General features: G+C 36.6%; 1 protein-coding gene across 1 annotated transcript; it reads left to right on the forward strand.

The window, feature by feature from the left end:
* Positions 1-915: 915 nt before the first annotated feature.
* Positions 916-20,977, forward strand: LOC124368496. Its single transcript, XM_046825743.1, has 3 exons — positions 916-1,037; positions 10,917-11,181; positions 20,101-20,977. Coding segments are annotated over exons 1-3 (696 nt in total). The 5' UTR covers positions 916-1,035; the 3' UTR covers positions 20,530-20,977.
* The last annotated feature ends 254 nt before the right edge of the window (positions 20,978-21,231 follow it).

Here is a 21,231-nt window from a genome sequence, read left to right on the forward strand (position 1 = left end):
TTTGCTATTTTTCTACATCTTAGAAACAACCTTATATTTTTGACTCAATTGCCAGAGGACGAGACATGCATAAATATGAGATAAGAGGCAGAGACAACTAACGTTCGGGATTGTACAGAACAGTGGATTATAAACATTTAACTTCTCAGCCAGGTGTTCATTTTATAAACAGATTGCCAAACAAAATTTAAAATGCTAAAACTAACAAAATAATTCGTTTTTGCAAATCTCGAGCTATAGTGTGTAGCCATTCAGAAGGTGTATGTGTTCGTGCTACATGCGTGGTGAACAGAAAACTGTCCTGTTTCCCCCAGACGTGTTGGGATAACCGACAACTTTCGTTCCATTGAGCAGCTTTATATTTCCATGAGGGAGCAGTCATCAATGTTTTCGCTCTATGGTAATACTCATACTTCTGCATCGGTATTTATTTATTACTTGAAGAGTTAAACACCCCATTTCGTGATAAAATCTTATCATAAAAAACTATACTTTTCAAATGTACGTTATCATTCTGTACATTCATTTGTTACAACTAGTTATAAAATGTGGTTGAAATGGCAGTAAATATACTTAATGAATATTTAAGAACATATAATTAGTCTATACGTAACTCGACTTTATTTAATAACACTTAACTGTTAGAATGAGCATGGACAATGAGTCCACTCATATATTTTATGTAAATACGATATGGAATAGTCGCATGCAAATTTATATGAGTTACAACGAGACTGTGTAATATAGCCAGTTCGATATGAACCTTATTAATACAAAATAATAATAACATAAAATAATAGTCATACAAAATGAACAAATTATATATAAAATGTGAGTATGAAAATAAATCATGTGTGGAGGTTGGTACTTCCACACCCGCCTCGACTGCACGGTTGCGCATGCTCACTAGCCAGTCAGCATATTCCTTTCCGCGATAAGCAAGCGCTAGTCTTCTCTTAATCTTGTTCGTACAAAGTTCACACTAGTGTCACAGTGCTATTGACATCCTATTTTTCTGATCAAGTGGAGTATAAAATGTAAGTTTCCTTCTATACTTGTAATTCTGTAGCAGGCATTGAAAGTCATTTTACGATCAATCTGTAACTTTACGTGTAATGCAATTAACTGGAAACCGGTGACGTATTTTAATAGAGAGGATATATTCTCAAAATTATAGTAGAAATGAAATCATGGAAAACTTTGCTAATAGTAATCAATTATATACAGAAAGATATATTTGTAGTTCGTGGAGAAGTTTGTACTTATTAGAGCAGTAATAGTTTTATATTAAAAAGTATTAATCACGATTGAAAACAGTAGTTTTACTGTGGTTTCCAACTCAATTCAACTATTGTCAAAAACATAAAATGGATGGACAATCGTCAAAATACATGAATATACGATGTGATATATAAAAGTAATTAATCATTATAAAAGAATTAACCATGTAACCTAAAATAGCGTAAACTAATCATGAAGGTCTAAAATGTTGTCTCTTCTAGGTGTCCTCTAACATTGTAGTACTGTTTTACAATAAGTAACTTTTTAAGTTTGTTTAGGAATACCCTGTCATCAGAAATACTTTTCAAATAAAGAGGCAAAGAGTTTAAAAAGACGAATGCAGGCTTAAATGTTCTGATTTTCAAATAATTTTGTTTTGTGGCGAGGTAAGGGTCATTTCTAATTCTTAAATACAAACAACAACATTCTTCCGCACAAACAAGAACAGTAGCATTTCAAATCAATGAAGGGATATGATTAGGTATATTATTTTTGTTTTTATTGTACTTGTTTCTCTGTATGTGTATACGTAAGTGTACAACCGAAAGTCGGTTAGGCAACTTAGTCATTAGTTCAGCCAGGAATGAAGATCATATTCTCATGTTGTATATTGAAGGATACTCGGAGAGAGAGTGAGATACTGACTCGTGGTTCTCCACTCTTGTCATGGGCTTACTCTTTAATGAGTAGATTATTAACAAAGTATATAACAAATAGTAATAACTTTGCGCTCCTGTTGTATAGTATTAACAAATGAGGAATTCAGCTACACTCAGATAGGTCTGCACTCACTCACACACAGACCTCCCCCCCACACACACAGACACATACACACACAAGTTGAGGGATTAGGGCCGGCCATATTTCCACCATGTTAGTCATCTAGTGCTATGCCTTAATCATATACAGATTTTCGTTATATTTAATTTTATCCTTAGTCTATACAGAATAACCCAGCCAGTGTCACTCGGTGGAACACGGCAGATGCGGTCTGGTCCTTACTCCGACTACGTGGGCCTTCAGCTGCAATTACTATTTGTTAATACTACAGTACTGTGTTATCAACAAACCTTGTCATTATAAATAGGTAACTGGCGTCAACTATTTCAAAAAGTGATACAATGAATGGGGTTCTTTGATACTAACCAAAGATCGAATTCTTTCAAACACTAAAACGGATATAATCAATATTTGAAGCTATATTACTAATTTATATTGTAAATGTTCATAAGTTGACTACTGATCTCTACACAGAAGTTATGATTAGTTCTATGTGAGAATTATTTTCCAATCAAATATAGTAGTCAAAATACTTTTACTGCACACGCGTTCTCTACTAAAGCTTTATATAATGCTAACCCATTCTGAACAAACCGTTACAGCTTTTTGCCCTAGTAACCAAACCTCGTACGTTTACTCAGAAATATATATGTTTATATATATACTAATATACCTCTAATTGTAGATTACATAATCATATTGTTTAGTATTTTATAAGGTTTACAGGTTTAAAAGTTTAATCTAGGTATTAGAAGAGGAAATTCGTCTCAATTGTTCTAGCAAAGCAGAGCAGAGATCTTATATATCATAGCACTTAAGGGAAATGACCTATCAAGATTTCTAATGTTACCTAGTTTTAAATTATGATATTTATAAATTAAATGAAGTGAGTAATTTTTGACGTTGACCTGTTATATTATGATTTTATGACAAAATTATGTTTCCTTATTTACGACCGAACGATATAAATCAATTCCAAATAATTTTTTTTAATTAAGTGTTTTTTGTTAATAAAAGATTTTGGGATGATTAAACTAATGTATCAAGTTTCTCATCTTAAAAAACAGTATTTTAAAGGGCTGTTATAAAAATGTAATAATTTTAACCTAGAAAGACAACTTTACCACTTCAAGTAACATAAATAATAGAAATGAACAGATAACGTATAAAAGATTGGTTCAATGTTAATGTTGAATTTAGTTCCATTTTACCTTCCGTTTATTGCTGCATCTGCAATCTGACACTGTCGCAGACTTAACTCCTGGAATCTATTTTGTAGTATGGTTGTCTCCGATGTCGAAACGATGCACTTTCTGAATGTCTTAGTTTGTCGAAATGCTTCGTCAGTTACAACTGACGTAGAGACCAAAGAGTCAAGTCTGTAATAACGTCAGATTGTAGATGCTACACTGAGCGGAAGGCGAACTGAAGCTAAACATTCGAAAGAAAAATAAAATTAACACATTTTACCAAATATAATATTTCCAGTCTTAATAAAGGAATAACCGAATAAACAATTATTTTAAACGATATTACTGAAAATTTCGTTCACGAAATACATTTATCATAACTAAATAGCCTTTACTTTTTTAAGGTTTACGTTATTATTCATGCTGGACAGATTTTTTTTAAGTTTAAGTAGTTAGAGCAAATACATTTTCATACAAAAATGTGAGGGCGAAGATACTTTCTTAAGATTCTTCTTTCTGTTAATGTTATTAACTAGAACGTATATAAAACGTCCTAATTTGTTTCCGCAATTATGACATATCCGCTACTTTCATTATTTTAATGCAGATTTACAAACGACGCAAACATGTATAAAGTAAAACCAATGAGCTTTATAAGGTTTTGTAAATGTATTAATATAGAGAACCAGGTATGAAGAAGGATTGGACTTATCGCGAATAACGGCGTATTAGCATTGCCTGACAGGAATGCCGTTTGCTGAGTACAGTGTTCCTTGCTAAGCGTTCATGTTGTGTTATCAGTCTACTCTGACTCACCACTGTCATATTGCGCTGTTACCTGTGTGTTCTAAATAATCATCCAATAACCAAGCAATTGAATATTACAGTACCGTCCCTTGTTTTACCCCAAGCGGGTTCCTTTGGTGGGCCTTGGTATAGATTTAGCATAGTTGACTATAAACTCAGTAAATGTTTGTACTCTTTGTGAAATATTTATAAAATAATATGTACTGAACCTCTGAAGTATCTTTATTATAGCTACTTTTTGTATGGAATATTATATAGGCTTATTTTTTGGAAACTGCATCACTGACTTTAATCAGTTTTGTGGTGCAGACGCTGTTTACGTCATATGAGGGGAGGGGAGGATATTTAATTTTCCTCCCACTGTACATATTGGATATAAAGTTTATATGGTACATTTATATCAAATAGCAATTATTTCGTATATCATATTTATTTTATATTTGAATGTAAACAATCGTTTAGCCAAGAAATTCTAACAAACCTACCAGTCATGAAGATCTGTCGATTCGGTTTTACTGAAGATGACGTCAAACTGAAATAACAATATCTGTTTCCCAAATCTCTACTCTTAGTAAAGTCGGCACTTTTTGGGGACTAAGTTGTAAAAGAGTATTGTGTGAAAAATAGTCTGTTCTACGAAACAATTCTTTTCAATAGAAGATTAAAGAACATACTGTTCTAGCATCTTGTATACAAAAGTATATTATTGAAGCTAATTTAATATTGTCAATCTTCTTCGCCTTGACCGGCCATACTGGGTGTGAGTGTGTGTGTGTGTGTGTGTGTGTGTGTGTGTGTGTGTGTGTGTGTGTGTGTGTGTGTGTGTGTGTGTGTGTGTGTGTGTGTGTGTGTGTGTGTGTGTGTGTGTGTGTGTGTGTGTGTGTGTGTGTGTGTGTGTGTGTGTGTGTGTGTGTGTGTGTGTGTGTGTGTGTGTGTGTGTGTGTGTGTGTGTGTGTGTGTGTGTTGTGTGTGTGTGTGTGTGTGTGTGTGTGTGTGTGTGTGTGTGTGTGTGTGTGTGTGGACTCCGTTTGAAGCTTCCCAATGGTGCTGGCGGTTGGTTTTCAATCAATCAAAGTTTTTCAATCTAATTTTTAATATTAAAATGCGCAATTAGAACGCTCAGACAATATGTTTTTATGTATATAACTTATACATTATCAATATAAGAAATAGTCACTAATAGATAAATTTACAAACATTTGCGGTTATGTCTAGTTAACTGATTCTCGGCGAAAGTAGTACAAATTTGTACTTAGTGTTCAAATTTGTAAATGCCTTTCGACTACAAAAGAAGGTGGTCAGAATCATTGCAAATTTAAAATTCAGACAGTCGTGTAGAGATACCTTCAGGAGTTTGGGATTACTGGCTTTCCTCATTCCAAGACAACATGACTGATGTAGTGTCCGCTATTCTTCCTCATATGATCTCGACAAGAGGCATCCCCAACACAAAAAAACTTACCGGTCTTGAATATCCTGTCAAGTTCCGGAAGCAGCTCAAAGTTACTAAGTGCAATGAAGGGTTTCCTCATCTTCTTGTCCTATGTGAAAAAGGAGGGCCACTTTTCTAATATTTGGAATTATAAGTAAAATTACTTATAAAACTGTATTACTAGCATGCGGAACTAGGAAACTTTATTTTGAAAAATAAAAGTTTATTTGAGTTTCAAAATAAGCACCCTTTTCACACATGTTGTGGAATTTTATTTGCTACACAGTGCATTTAGTTATTATTCGATGAAAAAGATTATTTTTTAAGTAATATTATTACATACTCTTTCCTGCTAATAAGAAAAGTACAAACAAATATTAAAGTTTCTTTAGGACAGGGTTTAACGTGAAGAAACACGTGTACTTGTTTGTACCATAGTGGGATAATTTGGAGTGTTTCCCTCTACTGGGCTTTTTTAGGATCAGTTGAACCTACTACGATTGATACAGCAGTGTTTAAATGAAACTGTTCAATTTCAAAACAAACATCTGTTTTTAGATCACACTGTTGGCTATCTACTAGGTCAAAACATTTTCGCTCTATACTTAATACGATAAATAAAATACTAAAAACGCATTATACTTCAATGTTTGGAGCATTTAATTGATGTTATTTCTGAGAAATTTTGAGTTCTAACAGAAATGGCCACACGGATACGAATCTATTAACCTGAGCAACCATTCCTTAGCTTATACTATACTCTGTTCCTGTCATGCGTAAAGTATTACCAGTATTGATTATGAAGTCCTATTCATGCCTGTACTCAGATCGTTTTTTTGAGAAAATTTTACAGGGTCTCGGGCCACCCTTGTATGTTGGTGGGTGTCGGAAAATGATAAGGTCCGGTCCAATATGTATGCCGGGGCCCAGCAATGCTAAGTACGGTCCTGGTCCTTGCCGCTCCAAGCCATCCTGCACACACGCACTCGCGCTAGCACACAGACGCGCGTGCGCGCGCGCGCACGCGCACACACACACACACACACACACACACACACACACACACACGCACGTAGGACTGCACTCTGAATCATCGACTTTTCCGATGAGCATAAACCAGTTAGATTACTTATTATCTACGTTAGCTCTGCATTTTATAAAAATGAACTCAATTGAAAAAACCCGCAATACATTTGTGACATTGTAAAGCTAACTTTCAAAATAATAATTTCTTCATTTCGAACATGATACATTTATAATGTTACTTGTAGATTAATTTGATTTATTTATTCGTAGTTAGATCTTATTTATTTCTTATATAGACAAAATCCAGAACCGGTAGAATATCCTCAAGTTCTATCAAGGTCGACGTAGCAATTGGGTGTGATATTTCACATCAACATGACGCTGATCCGCAAACTGAATTGTCGTTCAATGTCCCCTCTTTTTAATGTAAGCAATGCGAAAAAGAAAAACAACGTGTTAAGAACTACGAAGACTCTAATTTTCACTTTCAGATAGAACTTGCTGCTTTCAAAAGTAAATATGAAGACCTACTCAAGCAGCATGAGGTACTTTTACAAGCACAAGGGAGGGAGAAAAGAAATGACGACAGTTTGATCGACCAAATTCTGGTAATAGCGGACGAAATTCCGAATCCCAACAACAACATTCCTTTTTTGTTCAAACAGGTACGATGTACTTAGGGAACCAAAAACTCATGACACTCACTCGAAGGATGGTCAGACTAGGTCTGAGGAGCGTCTGAAACCTAAACGGAAACGAAACCAAAAGAAAAAAGAAGCATCTAAACACTCTTGCGTCTCATTTAAGCAATATATATAATTCGAAGAGACATATTTGACCCGGCTGTTGACACTACAATTAACACCGCCGATGGGGATTGCGAAGTGACAATTTGTAGTCAACCTAAGAAACTTTACGTGTTTGGAGACAGTCACGCTAGAAACATCTCTGGTGTATTGCAAAGAAAGTTGTCGCATGGTGTTTTTTTTTTTTGTGCCAGTTCCAATGCTTTCTCTGACTACATACTGAAGAACGCTAAAGGTATGGCAGAATCATTGACAAAGAACGATACAGGAGTTCTAATTGTTGGCACTAATGATGTGTCAAACTGTACCCCCAGGCATGACCGACCAGCTGTTACTCTGTTAGGACATCAGTATACACAAACTGAGTGGTCGTATCCTTACCACACCGTTTTGACCTCCCTCCGAGATGCTACACCAACAAACTGGTGAACCAGGTTAATCACCGACTTAAGAGCCTAACTAAGGAGAGGATCAAAGTTATCGACTCTCGTCGGTTGGAACGAAAGCATTTTACACGACATGGCCTTCATCTAGATGCCATGGGTAAGGAGGTATGTGTGGACTGATTGCACAATGTGCTTCTTTACCATTTTCTCAGTGCCAAGATCAGTTGGAATGACAACAGCCAACAACAAGCGTCGCGCTTCCAGACACTGGGAATTTGCCTTTGAAATCGGGAGTCACGGACATCATGCCTTCAGTTGACTCTTTCGACCGCACTCCAGCCCCAGTTGAGGCAACCACTGGGACAGCGTCGCCGCCTCTGGATTCCTTGTCGGAGTTTTCTCCCCTGCAGCCCAGTAGGAGATCGATGTCGGCGACAGGGAGCCTTGGTGATGCTGACTCGGAGTATGGTTCTGACAAGAGCATACCAATTCTCGTTAACGAACATCTTTTTATGTAAGCCAGCAAGTAGAGGTAACCAACCTTGTTTAGTTAATATCCCGATTCTAGATTGTGAATTTTCTGGTATTAATGTCTCAATCCGTAGAAATTTTTAAAACAATAAACTCTAAATTTTTCACCTAAATATTCAACATTTACGTCAAAAAATCGATGAAGTAGAGGTATTATTGCCTACCGAAAGTCCGGATATTGTTTTATTTATCGAACATGGTCTGAAAACCGATAAAATTAAAAATGTGAGTTTTGATAATTACACGCTGGTATGCCGGATAGGAGGGTGGCTGTTGAGGTGTTCGGAACAGGACTTTCTGACCACTTCGCTCAGCTCGTCTATGTATTTGGCGCCGTCGGGTCAATCGTTGCCAACACACGTCCTAACCGTCAGTTAACCTCAAATAACATTTGCTTGTTGAACCTCATGTTATCCAGGGAGCCGTGGAATGATTCCAATCCACAAGGGGGGGCATTGAAATACTCTGGATTCTTATCGTCCCATTTCTCAAATTTCTACCTTTAGTAAGGTCTTCGAGCTAATTTTTCTTGGCCGATTAAATTTTTTCTTGAGTTCGAATGAACTTCTACATTAAAAACAATTTGGATTCAAGTTTTTTCGTGTCGGATATTGTGACCGAGCTGGATCAAAATTGGCGGACTGTGGGGGTGATGATGGATTTGACAAAAGCGTTCGACTGTGTCGGTCACCCACAGCTTCTGGAGTGTCTAAGGTGTCTCGGTCTGGGGCGCTTGGCTCTACAGTGGCTAAGCTCTTACCTAACTCAAAGAGAGGAGTGTGTACAGGTCGAGAGTAGTCGTTCATCGTGGGCTCCAGTCAATTTTAGTGTCCCTCAGGGTTCGATCTTGGGACCAGTACTCTACAACCTATATGTAAACAACTTACCCCAGGCGATCCCACATAACCAGCTTGTTATGTACGCTGACGACATAGCCCTTGGGTTTTCTCGCTAGACATAGATTTTTAATTTCTGTTCTAACGGGACAGTCGAGGACTTAGAAATTAATAGCTATATAGTTTTGACACAGTTTTATTAATTTTTAAATAATTTAAATTTGCATTTGAACTTCAAAACGCCAATTTTTTTTTGAATTTTCAAAACGTATGAAAGATAATTCACCTTTTATTCAAATTAATAATTCAGTAGTACAACAAAGTAGGTGTGTCAAATATTTGGGTGTACAAATAGATGATGACCTCAGCTGGCGTGCTCATATCAACTGTGTATGCCAGTCGCTGTCTTCGACTGTATTCATAATGTCCCAACTTGCCAAATACCGTAACAATTTTCTTTTTAAACTTGTATATTGCTCTCTCGTTGAGTCTCGCTTGAGATATGGCCTGCTGTTCTGGGGCTCAGCTACACTAGCACGAATTAATAGAGTGTTTGTGTTGCAAAAGCATGCTGTTCGTGTACTCGCTGGACTGAAAAAACGAGAATCATGTAAAATTGCTTTTGAAGAATTGAATTTAACAGTGTAGCAGTTACTGATCAATCCGCAGTACACGAGCACAACACCCGGGCTCGAATAAACCTCCGCCAAACTCCACACCAGACCGTTTGGGCCGCGAGTTTACCGCACAGTGTCGGTGCCAGGTGCTTTTGGAGACTTCCTGAACCTGAAGTACATCCAAAGTAAGGAAGAATTTAAAAGAAAACTAAACGAGCATTTAGTGGCGGGTTGTTTTTACATGGTGGTAGAGTTTTTAGTATAATAATGTTTTTGTTTTGTTTTTCTTGCATTATTAGTTGGAACTTCAAACTTCTTTTTAATCGGGCATAAACTAATAACTGGAAAGTTGTTATTCGTTTTAAATTTTTATTTTTTTTTACAATAATTATGTAGCCTAATAAAAAAAATATTTAGTATAATATTTACTGTTGTATAACTATTGTATTCTTATTGTTTTACTTTATAAGCTATGTATATACAGCATGTACTTGACTCTGTCATACAACAAAAGTTGTCTTACGACATTAAAGAAATTTTAATTTTAATTTGAATTTGAATTTTAATAAATTTAAAAAAAACAACAATTTGTTTATGACCGTCATATAAGTTCTTAAAGCGTCTAAGTATGTAGTACGAGTAAGACTGCGAGTTCTGTGATTACGAGGTAATCTGGCTTTCTGGCCACATTTCAGGCACCGTCTGTATAAACTCTCGATGTTCACGGTGGTATCGTTGTATATGACTTTTCGCGGGCATCTAATTTCCCTGTATACAGTTTTAGATAGTTTTAGGTAGTCACCATGTACACGTAAGGAGAGACAAAACATGTTTTTATGCTTTTCTAGATTGAGTGAATATCCTGGTTTAAAATAAGTAAAATATATATTCTGTGAAAGATTTTACTGTTATAAAAGTACTCGTCTTGTTCCACACGCGCTATTCCGTTGATTCGGTCTCATTTCATCGCATTAAACTTATAGCTATTTTAAAATTTGTATGCCTATTCGACTAATGGTGACACTTATACACATATATACACTGACTTAAGGTACGTTACATCTTATATACATTAGCTAGTCATGTATTTTAATATTATAATGTTTTTATATTCCATCATAACATACATCGGACGGCCTAATATAAGAATCTATATACACTAAATATTTATGTAGTAACTAAATGAAATGTACAAACTATTTTGTACCCTGATTTGTACCACAGGCACTCAAGTTTTCCGCACGACTGGTCAGTGGCTGCACCTGTTCCCAAGATGCTGTCAAACATAGATGACGTCAACCGATACGAGAAACTGATGCCAAACATGGATGAGGCAAACAAGGAGGAACTCAAATCAACTTTTGACCAAGAAACGGGCGAGTCAATTGGAGACAACGTACCTGGAAATGAGGAAATGGAGAACCGCCCCGCTGAACAGAGTTCTGACAGAGCTGCGGCTTGTGGTGAATGTCTTGGAGAATCTGATCAGGTACGCATTTTATGTTAGTGTTATTTCAGAGTCTAGTTTTTAACCTAAATACAAGGAGAGCCGCGTCTTTTTTATTTGTTTTATTTATTAATCAAGTAAATAATTTTAGTAATTAGTATTAAGTGTATGCCTGCTGGTTGTGGAATGGTCTTTCAGCAAACATTAAAGCCATCAATAAACGTGCTCGCACTCCATTCAGACGCTTCAGACTCCATAGTGTCTAGATTGAGGCGATGGGTGACCTTGTGTGTGCACTTGGGATATTATAGTGGCAATTAAAATCAAATGAGTTTTATTGCAGCGAAAAAAGCAATTGTATAGCAAACTTTACAAATTTTCATTTAAATTACTTTCATTCACACCACAAAATTCTCATTCACACATACAGTTTTACACTTATGTAACTTTCATGTTTCGCCAAAATATCCAACTTTAAACAGCAGAATCAGTCGTTTAATTGGGTGGTCTCCCAGTTAAATGCTAAAAATTCCCCTGCATTATAAATTACTTGTGACATAAAAAGTTGTTTAAGGCGTATTTTGAACGCCTTGGGCGTTAGGGAATTTTTTATTGAATTCGGCAGTCTGTTAATAAAATTTTAACACAATTAGCTGTTCAAAAACAACTATTTTGTGTCTCGCAGTTCGTAGTAGTTCTCTACCTAGTGTCTCATGCAAATGTATGTACCGGCCTCTGGTTAAGGCACACTTACACATACAAAACAAAGTGGTTTCCAAAATGTACAACACAGTAGAGTTATAACAGCTGCAATTCCTTAAAAACTTGCTTGCACGACTCTCTGAATTTTATTTTTGCGATTATTCGAATAGCTTTTTTTATGTTTGAATTCTCTCTGAAACTGAGAGCATGCGCACGCTCCCCACAGGATCACTCCGTAACACAAATGGGGGTAAAGTTGGGACAAAGTTTTTCGCAAACATGATTTATGTGCTCATTCCAAGTCAAGCCTAGATCAAGGTGTATTCCCAGGAATTTTGAAGAGAGGACTTCTTCCAGTGTGAACTCAGCTAACAAGACGGCAGGTACACAATGGTTACCTACATCGTGCAAAGCAAAATTTAAAACGTTGGATTTTGAGGTGTTTGTTGTGAGATTGAGGCTTTGGAAGTATTGTACACAGTTATTGATATCAACAAAGGCCTGTTGTTCCAACACTTCACTATTGATATTGCACTAAAACGATGAGTCGTATCATCAGCAAACTGCACTAGTCCTCCATGAAGAAGTGATGATCCTATGTCGTTGACACGAACAGGAAAAGCACAGGACTGAGAATGGATCCCCGGGGAACAGCATAACTCAGTTCTATTGGTTTTGACGATTGATTTGATACTTGGACAACTTGAGATCTATGACTTAGAAATGAGATAAGCCATTTAACAGGCAAGCCTCTGCCATAGGACCCAAGTCTGTCGAGCAGCATGCTATGGTCAACACAGTCGCATGCTTTGGACAAGTCTAAGAACACACTCATTGTGTGGTTCCGACATTCTACTCCATCTAGTACAAACATATTGACAAGACTGACTACTGCGTCAGTCGTTTATTTGCCCTTTCTGAATCCAAATGTTTCATTTGAGAAATCAAATCAAATCAAAATCAAATTTATTTCAAAATTTGCAAACAAGCATAGTACACATAATATGCATAAAAACATTGAGATTGCTGGTTTCTGTTTTCGCGAGGGACTTATTTGCGGTTCATATGGCCAAGGACCTTACCCAACAGCAATGGATGCGAAAAATTCGTTAAACTAATTGGCAACCTCAGTTCCATCCTCCACAAGTATATTCCCATTTTTAATTTTGAATTGTTTTTTTTAATTTTTGTTTTGATGTTAATGATGTCCCAAGTTGTTTTTGAAATAATTTTTAAAAGAAAGAATAGATTTGGAGACATCGTATGCTTTCGCAGCTTAGATCACTTTCCTGTAATTTTTTTATATTTTTTGAAGAATGTTTTGAAATTTTCATTACAAGTACGTTTGTTAATTTCGGAAAAAAATCATTTTCTCTCTCGAAACCAAAATACCTATTGTTATCCATTTGTATTTTGACGTTCTTTCGCAAATATTAATCGTTTTTGTTGGGCAGCATGTGTTAATATGGAAATTTAAGACGCCGTTAAATATTTTGAACTGCTGCTCTACGAATTGAGAAGAGTAAAGGAAAGTCCACTTTTCTGTTGTCAGGGAAGTGTTGAGGTGAGCGATATTTTCTGGCCTTGAGTCTCTTATCGTTTGGTTCATTTTTGGCTCCGTTTAAAGTTTCATTCCACTGACGACAGCTTCTTGTCCGTATTGGTCAGATATAGCTATGTTAACCACAGATACTGTGACCCCTGGATGATTGGTGATGATGTTGTCGATAGCCTATTGGGTTATAGCCGTCACTATCGTCGGATTTTTGATTAGCAACTCCAGGTCGAATGACGTAAGTAAATCAACTACTCAAACTGTAGAATGGTGTGTGTTGTCCAACGCGTCAATGTTGAAATCCCCCATCACGACATATTCCTGACGTGGAACAGTCAGGTCTGTCAATAATTGTTCGAATTTAAAAAAAAATATATCTTCGTTTCCACTGGGAGACCTATATATTCCAATTACTATTAATTTTTATTTATCTGTTTGAATTTTGATCCCGACTGCTTCTGCGACTGGATCGGAAAGGGGGCAAACATGAAATATTGTTTTATAAAAATAGGAACCCCTTCTCCTTTGGAGTAGGGTCTACAGTACGCGGAAGCCAATTTGGAATTTGGAATTTTGCACAGTGCGATGTTATCACTGTTGAAACCGTTTTCAGTGACAACAAGAAGGTCTGTTTTGAGATCTTCGCACATGAGTTGAATTTCTTCTAATTTGTTGGTTGCAAATTGAGCATTTTGGTAAAGCAGTTTCAATTAAATTTGTTTGTAAATTTTTGCGTTTGTTCGTTTTTGATAGTGTTTTTTTCCCAATTTTGCCCGCTGATTTAAAGACGGGGCCCTAAAAAAGTAGACTCAATTCTTTGCTCTTGTAATTTTGAAGCTGCAGAATGGACAACATGGCCATTTTGCCATTTTTTCTATATTACTTATCGGCGTCGTCACAGGATATAGTCGGCATCGGGGGCTCTGAAGTCAGCTGTAGTGAGTCTGTTCGCGGTGATGGTGTCGGCGGCAGTGACGGAGGTGGCGGCAGTGACGGTGGCGGCAGTGACGGCGGGAGTGACCTTGGCGGCGGCAGCAGCAGCGGTGTCATGAGCAAACTCAGCCTCTTTGGCCGCAGCAGTCGGGGCGCTCAACCCGCCAAGAGCCTCCACGATGAGTCTGGCCAACTACCGCTTCCCTCTAATATGGAGATGAATCCCGTGCCTCGTGAAGTGCTTCCGCTGCAGTCTGTTCATATCTAGGACAGAGATGTGGTGCCTAGCAGCCAGTTCTTCTATATAAGCATTCAAGAGGGTTGTGTGCTGGTTAATATTGTGCGTAGGGGGCAAGTCATGGCGATGGGGCAGCGTGGCGACTATCAGCCTGTTGTGAGAAGCTATGGACGTGATTGTCCAGGTTGTCGTATATATATACCGCTGCTCCCCGGCCGCAAGGTCATTGGTCCTGGCGATCATGACGCTGCACCGAGTTCCTCTCGTCTCCGGCCTAGGTTCGGATGAGGTGATCTGAAGCAGCCTCGCTCCAGACTTGCAGACCCCTATAACAGAAACGCTTCGAGAGAGGAGCTTGGATGTCATTCCGGCGATGTGACGGACGTGGCTATCTCCCTCGATCACAACCAACTCAAAAGGTATGGGGAATATGGAAATGAGGTGTATACATTTATGTCTTTTCAGTATATAAAAGTAGTAGAAGAGGTTTTGGTTTTCGGTTGTTAGTTTTAGATTTAATTGGAATTTTGGCAGGCTTTGATGGTAAATATGGTATCGAGTTCAGAACTTTAGGTGGGTTAGGAGGTTGTGAATTACTTGGTTTTAACTGTTTGGAGGGGTGCTTAAGGACAGGAAATGGATTGTTTGTTTTTCACGATTTTCCAGGTTTTATTTAGATTCTTGCAGACGCATTGTGTGTTGTAGTTTCAGGCAATCAATTTCATCTTCTAATACTTCCACTGTAGTTCTTAAATAATTTCATTGCAATGGTCAGGAACTGGGATTGAAAGAGGGAGGGTTTGTGTTTCTTGGGTGGGTAGAGGGATTCGGTCACACTGTACAGCACCGTCATTGGATTTTACAGGTTTTGATGACTCTGGTGATTGGGAAGTTGCGGATGCAAAAATTTGGATGAGTATAGACTAAGGCGCTGGTCTGTCTCGATAGCATGGTCTAATGTGGATTTCAGCTCGGGCTGTTGGCGTTTAATTGAAAGAAAACGAGCGTATCTGGGAATGAGACGAGAAAGATATATTATATAATATATTTTCCCGCCGGTCATTGATAAACAATTCTGTAACCGAGGAGGGTTTGCACTATCTTGGTTATACCTGCAATTTGAATCTACATTGGGCAGAGCAAAAACCGATTTGTCACTAATATCAGAGCAACCCGATGAATGTACAGCAGCACATTACTAACTGCGAATATCGAGATATGAGGGAGTATCATCCCATGCCCGCTAAACCGGACAGATCTAGCATGTTTTAAGTCAAATATCGAGATAGTGCCCGTTATCCCTCCTCATGATGGATGCAACTTGCTATCTCAAATGAAAGAGGTCTCTAAATATCCTGCAAAGCTTCTTTTAGGGCTGCGTCTAAAGGGAGGTCTCCTCAGCTTTTTATCATAAGTGTACAACAAAGAGACTTCGGCTCGTCGTGCGTCGTTTCATTTCTAAAATGCCTATTTACATAAGTTTGAGGTCTGTATACTAACTTTTTTCCGCCATCACTAACCTGCGTACAATTTTCGCCCATTCCATTGAGCTTCTTTCCCATTGCTCTTGTAAATTGTATGGAAATTCTTTAGAAAATTTAAATTATGTCTCATGTATGCTGTTTAGTGTATAGTCTCAATGGGTTTAAATCAGGATACCATTACTAAACATGTAGCTGCATGCAGCTAATTTGATATTAAATAAGTGAAATAAATATATAAACAATTAATAATGTCATTATATAACGAATCCAAAAAGTACTAAGGATAAAGAATGCAAAAATTGCGTGTTTAAGGAATTCCTACATTCCGATTTAATTTATAATTTGTATTCCAATGTTTTTTAAGTGGTTTCGCATATAATATTGTACATTTTTGTATATGAAATAGTATTAGCTGTTTGATCTGTTATGTATCAAACTTATATATATATATATATATATATATATATATATATATATATATATATATCTGGCCTTTCTAGGAATATTCAAAGAAATACATATAAAAATGTAAAAAAGTTTTACATCCATAAAATAAATAATACTACGAATTACAACATTCAGACCCTTGTAATACAAGAAACTCAGTTTTTGTTGAAGTGTAATCACAATAAGAATTTCTCACATTCTTTTTATGTACTAATTAATTTAAATTTTCTATCAAATTGTTTGATATAGTGTTATTTTTCTCTCTTATCAGGATAGTGGAAGGTAGAATAGGAAGCAAAATTACAGTAATTTAGGCTACAGGCGTTAAACAATAGTTTGATTAGCAGGGCATGTCACAGTGACCTACCTGACCCCTAATCGGTATGATGATGTTTTTTTAGTCACAACGACATATAGCAGTTGTATGAGTCTTCCTATTATGAATACTTTTGGTATACTGATCAACAAAAAATGTAGATTAGTTTATAATTTTTAAATTTATACAATTAACACGTGGTTCCAATCTGAGCTTTGCATCGATTACTACACTTCAGTTGGAGCTACTGGTCCTCCTTATCTGTCAGTCAAGTGCAATAAATTTAAATTTATACGATTTAAAACTTATGCCAGATCAATAAATATAATTATTTATTTATAGTTTTCGTTCAAAGAGTAGATTATAACAGTATTACAAAGGGCGTCAGAAGTATTTTGTCAGGCCCATATCTAAATTGCGAATTCCATAATAAGTTAATCTACTTCAAAACAATTCTGGAGCTAAGAGATCGTAATGAAACCGCTCTGAAATTGTTCATATTGGTTTTACTAAGAAAACTTTTACATAGGAATCACTTTGGTACATTTTAATTTTGTTGTAGTAATCTGAAGTAATTCAGATATATAATAAATGATGTATCAGGGCCAGAAGGTTCTTTATTTACAATATGTAGGTAATGCCATCAATCAAAGGAGCAGAGTCATCGCGAATCTGAGCAACGTATCTCTCCACTTGGCTGTCTGTGACCGCGTTCAACCTTAGGCGGCATTATCCATGCGGGGCAGTCAACCGAGGCAACTGCTATGCTGATCATGAACCTACGTTAGAAAATAAAATATTATAAGTGTCTTTTGGTTTAGGAAATACATATCTTCGAATCCTCAAAGGATTGTATATATGTGTCATAGCAAACATTAACATCTTCTGTTCCACCACGATGTCCCCAACAGTTTCTGTAGTAGCTCCTTGTACAGATAAGTGGTAAAGTCACTGATAAGACTGGTGCAAGAGCTCAACGCTCCACACTGGCCAGTGCCGCGTAGTGGTCACCCCCGCAATTACACCCTTGTAGTCAGGGTGTATTATAAAATGTGGTCAATGTGCTCCCCAACAGTTTCTGTAGTAGCTCCTTGTACAGATAAGTGGTAAAGTCACTGATAAGACTGGTGCAAGAGCTCAACGCTCCACACTGGCCAGTGCCGCGTAGTGGTCACCCCCGCAATTACACCCTTGTAGTCAGGGTGTATTATAAAATGTGGTCAATGTGCTCCCCAACAGTTTCTGTAGTAGCTCCTTGTACAGATAAGTGGTAAAGTCACTGATAAGACTGGTGCAAGAGCTCAACGCTCCACACTGGCCAGTGCCGCGTAGTGGTCACCCCCCGCAATTACACCCTTGTAGTCAGGGTGTATTATAAAATATGGTCAATGTGCTACCCAACAGTTTCTGTAGTGGCTCCTTGTACAGATAAGTGATAAAGTCACTGATAAGACTGGTGCGAGGGCTCCACGCTCCACACTGGCCAGTGACGCGAAATGGTCACCTCCGCAGTTACACCCTTGTAGTCAGAGTGTTCTACAAAATGTGGTCAACGTGCTCCCCAACAGTTTTTGTAGTGGTTCCTTGTACAGATAAGTGGTAAAGTCACTGATAAGACGGGTGCGTGGGCTCCACGTTTCACATCGGCCAGCGCCGCGTAGTGGTCACCCTCGCAGTTACAGCTTTGTAGTCAGAGTGTTTTATAAAATGTGGTCAATGCAAGCTGTAGGGTGTATGGTTCCTAACAATTTCTGTAGTGTCTTTTTGTACAGATAAGTGGTTAAGTTACTGATAAGACGGGTGCGAGGGCTCCACGCTCCGCACTGTCCAGCGCCTTGAAGTGGTCACCTCCGCAGTTACACCCTTGTAGTCAGAGTGTTCTATAAAATTTGGTCAATGTTCTCCCCAACAGTTTCTGTAGTGGCTTCTTGTAAGGATAAGTGGTAAAGTAACTGATAAGACGGGTGCAAGCGCTCCACGCTACTCACTGGCCAGCGCTGCGTAGTGGTCACACCCCCAGTTACACCCTTGTAGTCAGAGTGTTTCATAAAAAGTGGTCAATGTAAGGTGTAGGCTGTTGCTTTACACTTGAGAGATTCTTAATGCATTCTATAAATCTTGCTGTAAATAAAATATTTAAATGTAGGACTTATATTTTCACTTGAAGTTAAAATATCTACCTTCGTATCAACTGGATGTGTTATGTCGTACGTGTTACCGTTTATAATATTATTATCGTAAATTATATAGAAACTAGTTGCACTTCACCGACGTGAAGGTGTTCACCGCCGGTAAGGTCGCCTGTCAGTTTCCAAGTTCAGTTTCAGTCGTGTAGCCTCACCAGAGTAATCTGTAGTACAACTAATGCGTAGTTCAGTATTCAAGTAACTAACCATTCCGAGATTTCCAATAACATTTTTGAGAGCTATAAATATCATAATGCTTCAATTATAATATTCACGTCAAATTTAATATTTAAGCTTTCAATACAAATGAATAAAATGTCTATGTTTTTTTATTAATAGCCACATATATTAAAGTGAATGTCATGTACAAGTTTAATGTCAGTATTTGAATTATCATAGAATTGCTTCACGTATTTGTTATATATTCATAATGAATATCTCAGTAAATTGTCAAGTACAGTCAATCCACTACAGCATTCAACGCATCGGCAACCTCTCTGATTATTTTGATTATTACGTTTAGGAAAATAAAAAAAATTTTCAACTTAGACTACAGAGTGAAGTATTTAATCTCGTCCTATTACAGTCATTACACAACAAAATATTCCACCATGAGTTAATAGAAATGTGTTTTATAAACTCAACTATACTGGTAATTTTCTTCTAAATTAATTAGCATAAGTTACTTATCACTTATTTACATACATTGAAACTATGAATTGTTCTATGTTCTTCCTCATGATACCTTTGTGGTATTTAGAAAAGTAAATTAAGTAAAGAGTAGGAATAGCGGGAAAACATATAATCATATTTTAGATTACTATAATGTGAGGTTTGGGATGTCCCTTCAAATGTATCTAATTGAGATTTCAAAATAATTGATTTATTTTGGTTGTGTATATAATATAATCTACTTCAGGATCACAAAAATCAAATCCATTATTACTGTATATACTATATATTTTGTTACTTTTGACATATTTGCAATGAAGTAGTACAAACTGAATTGTGGGGTTGGAAATAGTAGGACGGAAGAGTTGCAACAAATTAGTTTAACATGTTTTCGAGTTACAAATGTACTTAATGTTTTTGTGTTTTAGGTTCCGGATGCAAACATTTGTAACAAGGATTTCTTAAATGTTTCCCACAAAGAAGATTCGAATGATTTTGGTGAGTTTCACTACTATAATGCAAACAGTGGAAAGTCAGAATTGGTCCCCCAAGATGGAGTACTGAATGAACAGCACATGCAGTCATGTCCTGCTTCAGAAGTTCTGATCAATGATGGAGAAGATGATCCTCGACGCAGCATTTCAAGAAATCTACCTCAAAACTCCCTGGGTCCTGCAAACCATGGTCAATGTCATTATACAGTGATTACTGAAATACACGAAGCAAATAATGAGTATGACCTTGAAATTTGGGTTTTGATCATTGTTCTGGTAGGTGTACTCGCTTTGATGATAATTATGACATACGCGTACAGCCACCCAACCATCATACCGAGAGAAACAAATAAATATGCTTAAGTTGCTACTTGAGTAAAAAGTTTACTGAAAAATTTAGTTTAAATTGATTGAAAAGAGCATATATAATTTACAGTTAAAAGGTTATATGCAAATTATTGCTTATTTTATTCTTTATATGTTATATCCTTATGAATATCCTTAATGTATTTATATAATGATTGTAAACTTATACTTTCAAATGTCAGTGATTATTCAGTAATTTCCTCTCGGTTGTGAATTTTCACATTGTTGCAAACTTCAATTTATGTTTTTTCTTATAAGGTGTATATCTTTCTTACTGGTTTTTGTAACGCATTAAGGCCCCTAACTAATTGATTAAACTTTTGTTTGTTGTATTTTTGTTGACAAAATCATTACGTTAAAAAAAGTTCATTAACCATATTTTCATGTCCGATTTTTTACTAACTATACAATTAATCATGTGTAGTTATCTTTACTTCTTTTTCAGTTTCTAAGGCTATATATTTAAAAATATTTTTTCATATTTTAGTTTAGAGTTTAGTTATATTTAAAATACCTTTTTTATAATGGTAATGAATTTTTATGTATTTTGTTCAATAAAAAAAATTTAAAAAAGGATTCTTTTGTGTATTAATTCTTACACACAGAATGTTTTCAAAACAATTACTCTTCTGTATAAAATATTAACAAATTATAAAACAAAACTGAAAATAGAAAGAAGTATCGTTTCTATGCACTGTC

Source organism: Homalodisca vitripennis, chromosome X (genome assembly GCF_021130785.1).
Source record: "Homalodisca vitripennis isolate AUS2020 chromosome X, UT_GWSS_2.1, whole genome shotgun sequence".
Taxonomy (NCBI): Eukaryota; Metazoa; Arthropoda; class Insecta; order Hemiptera; family Cicadellidae; genus Homalodisca; species Homalodisca vitripennis.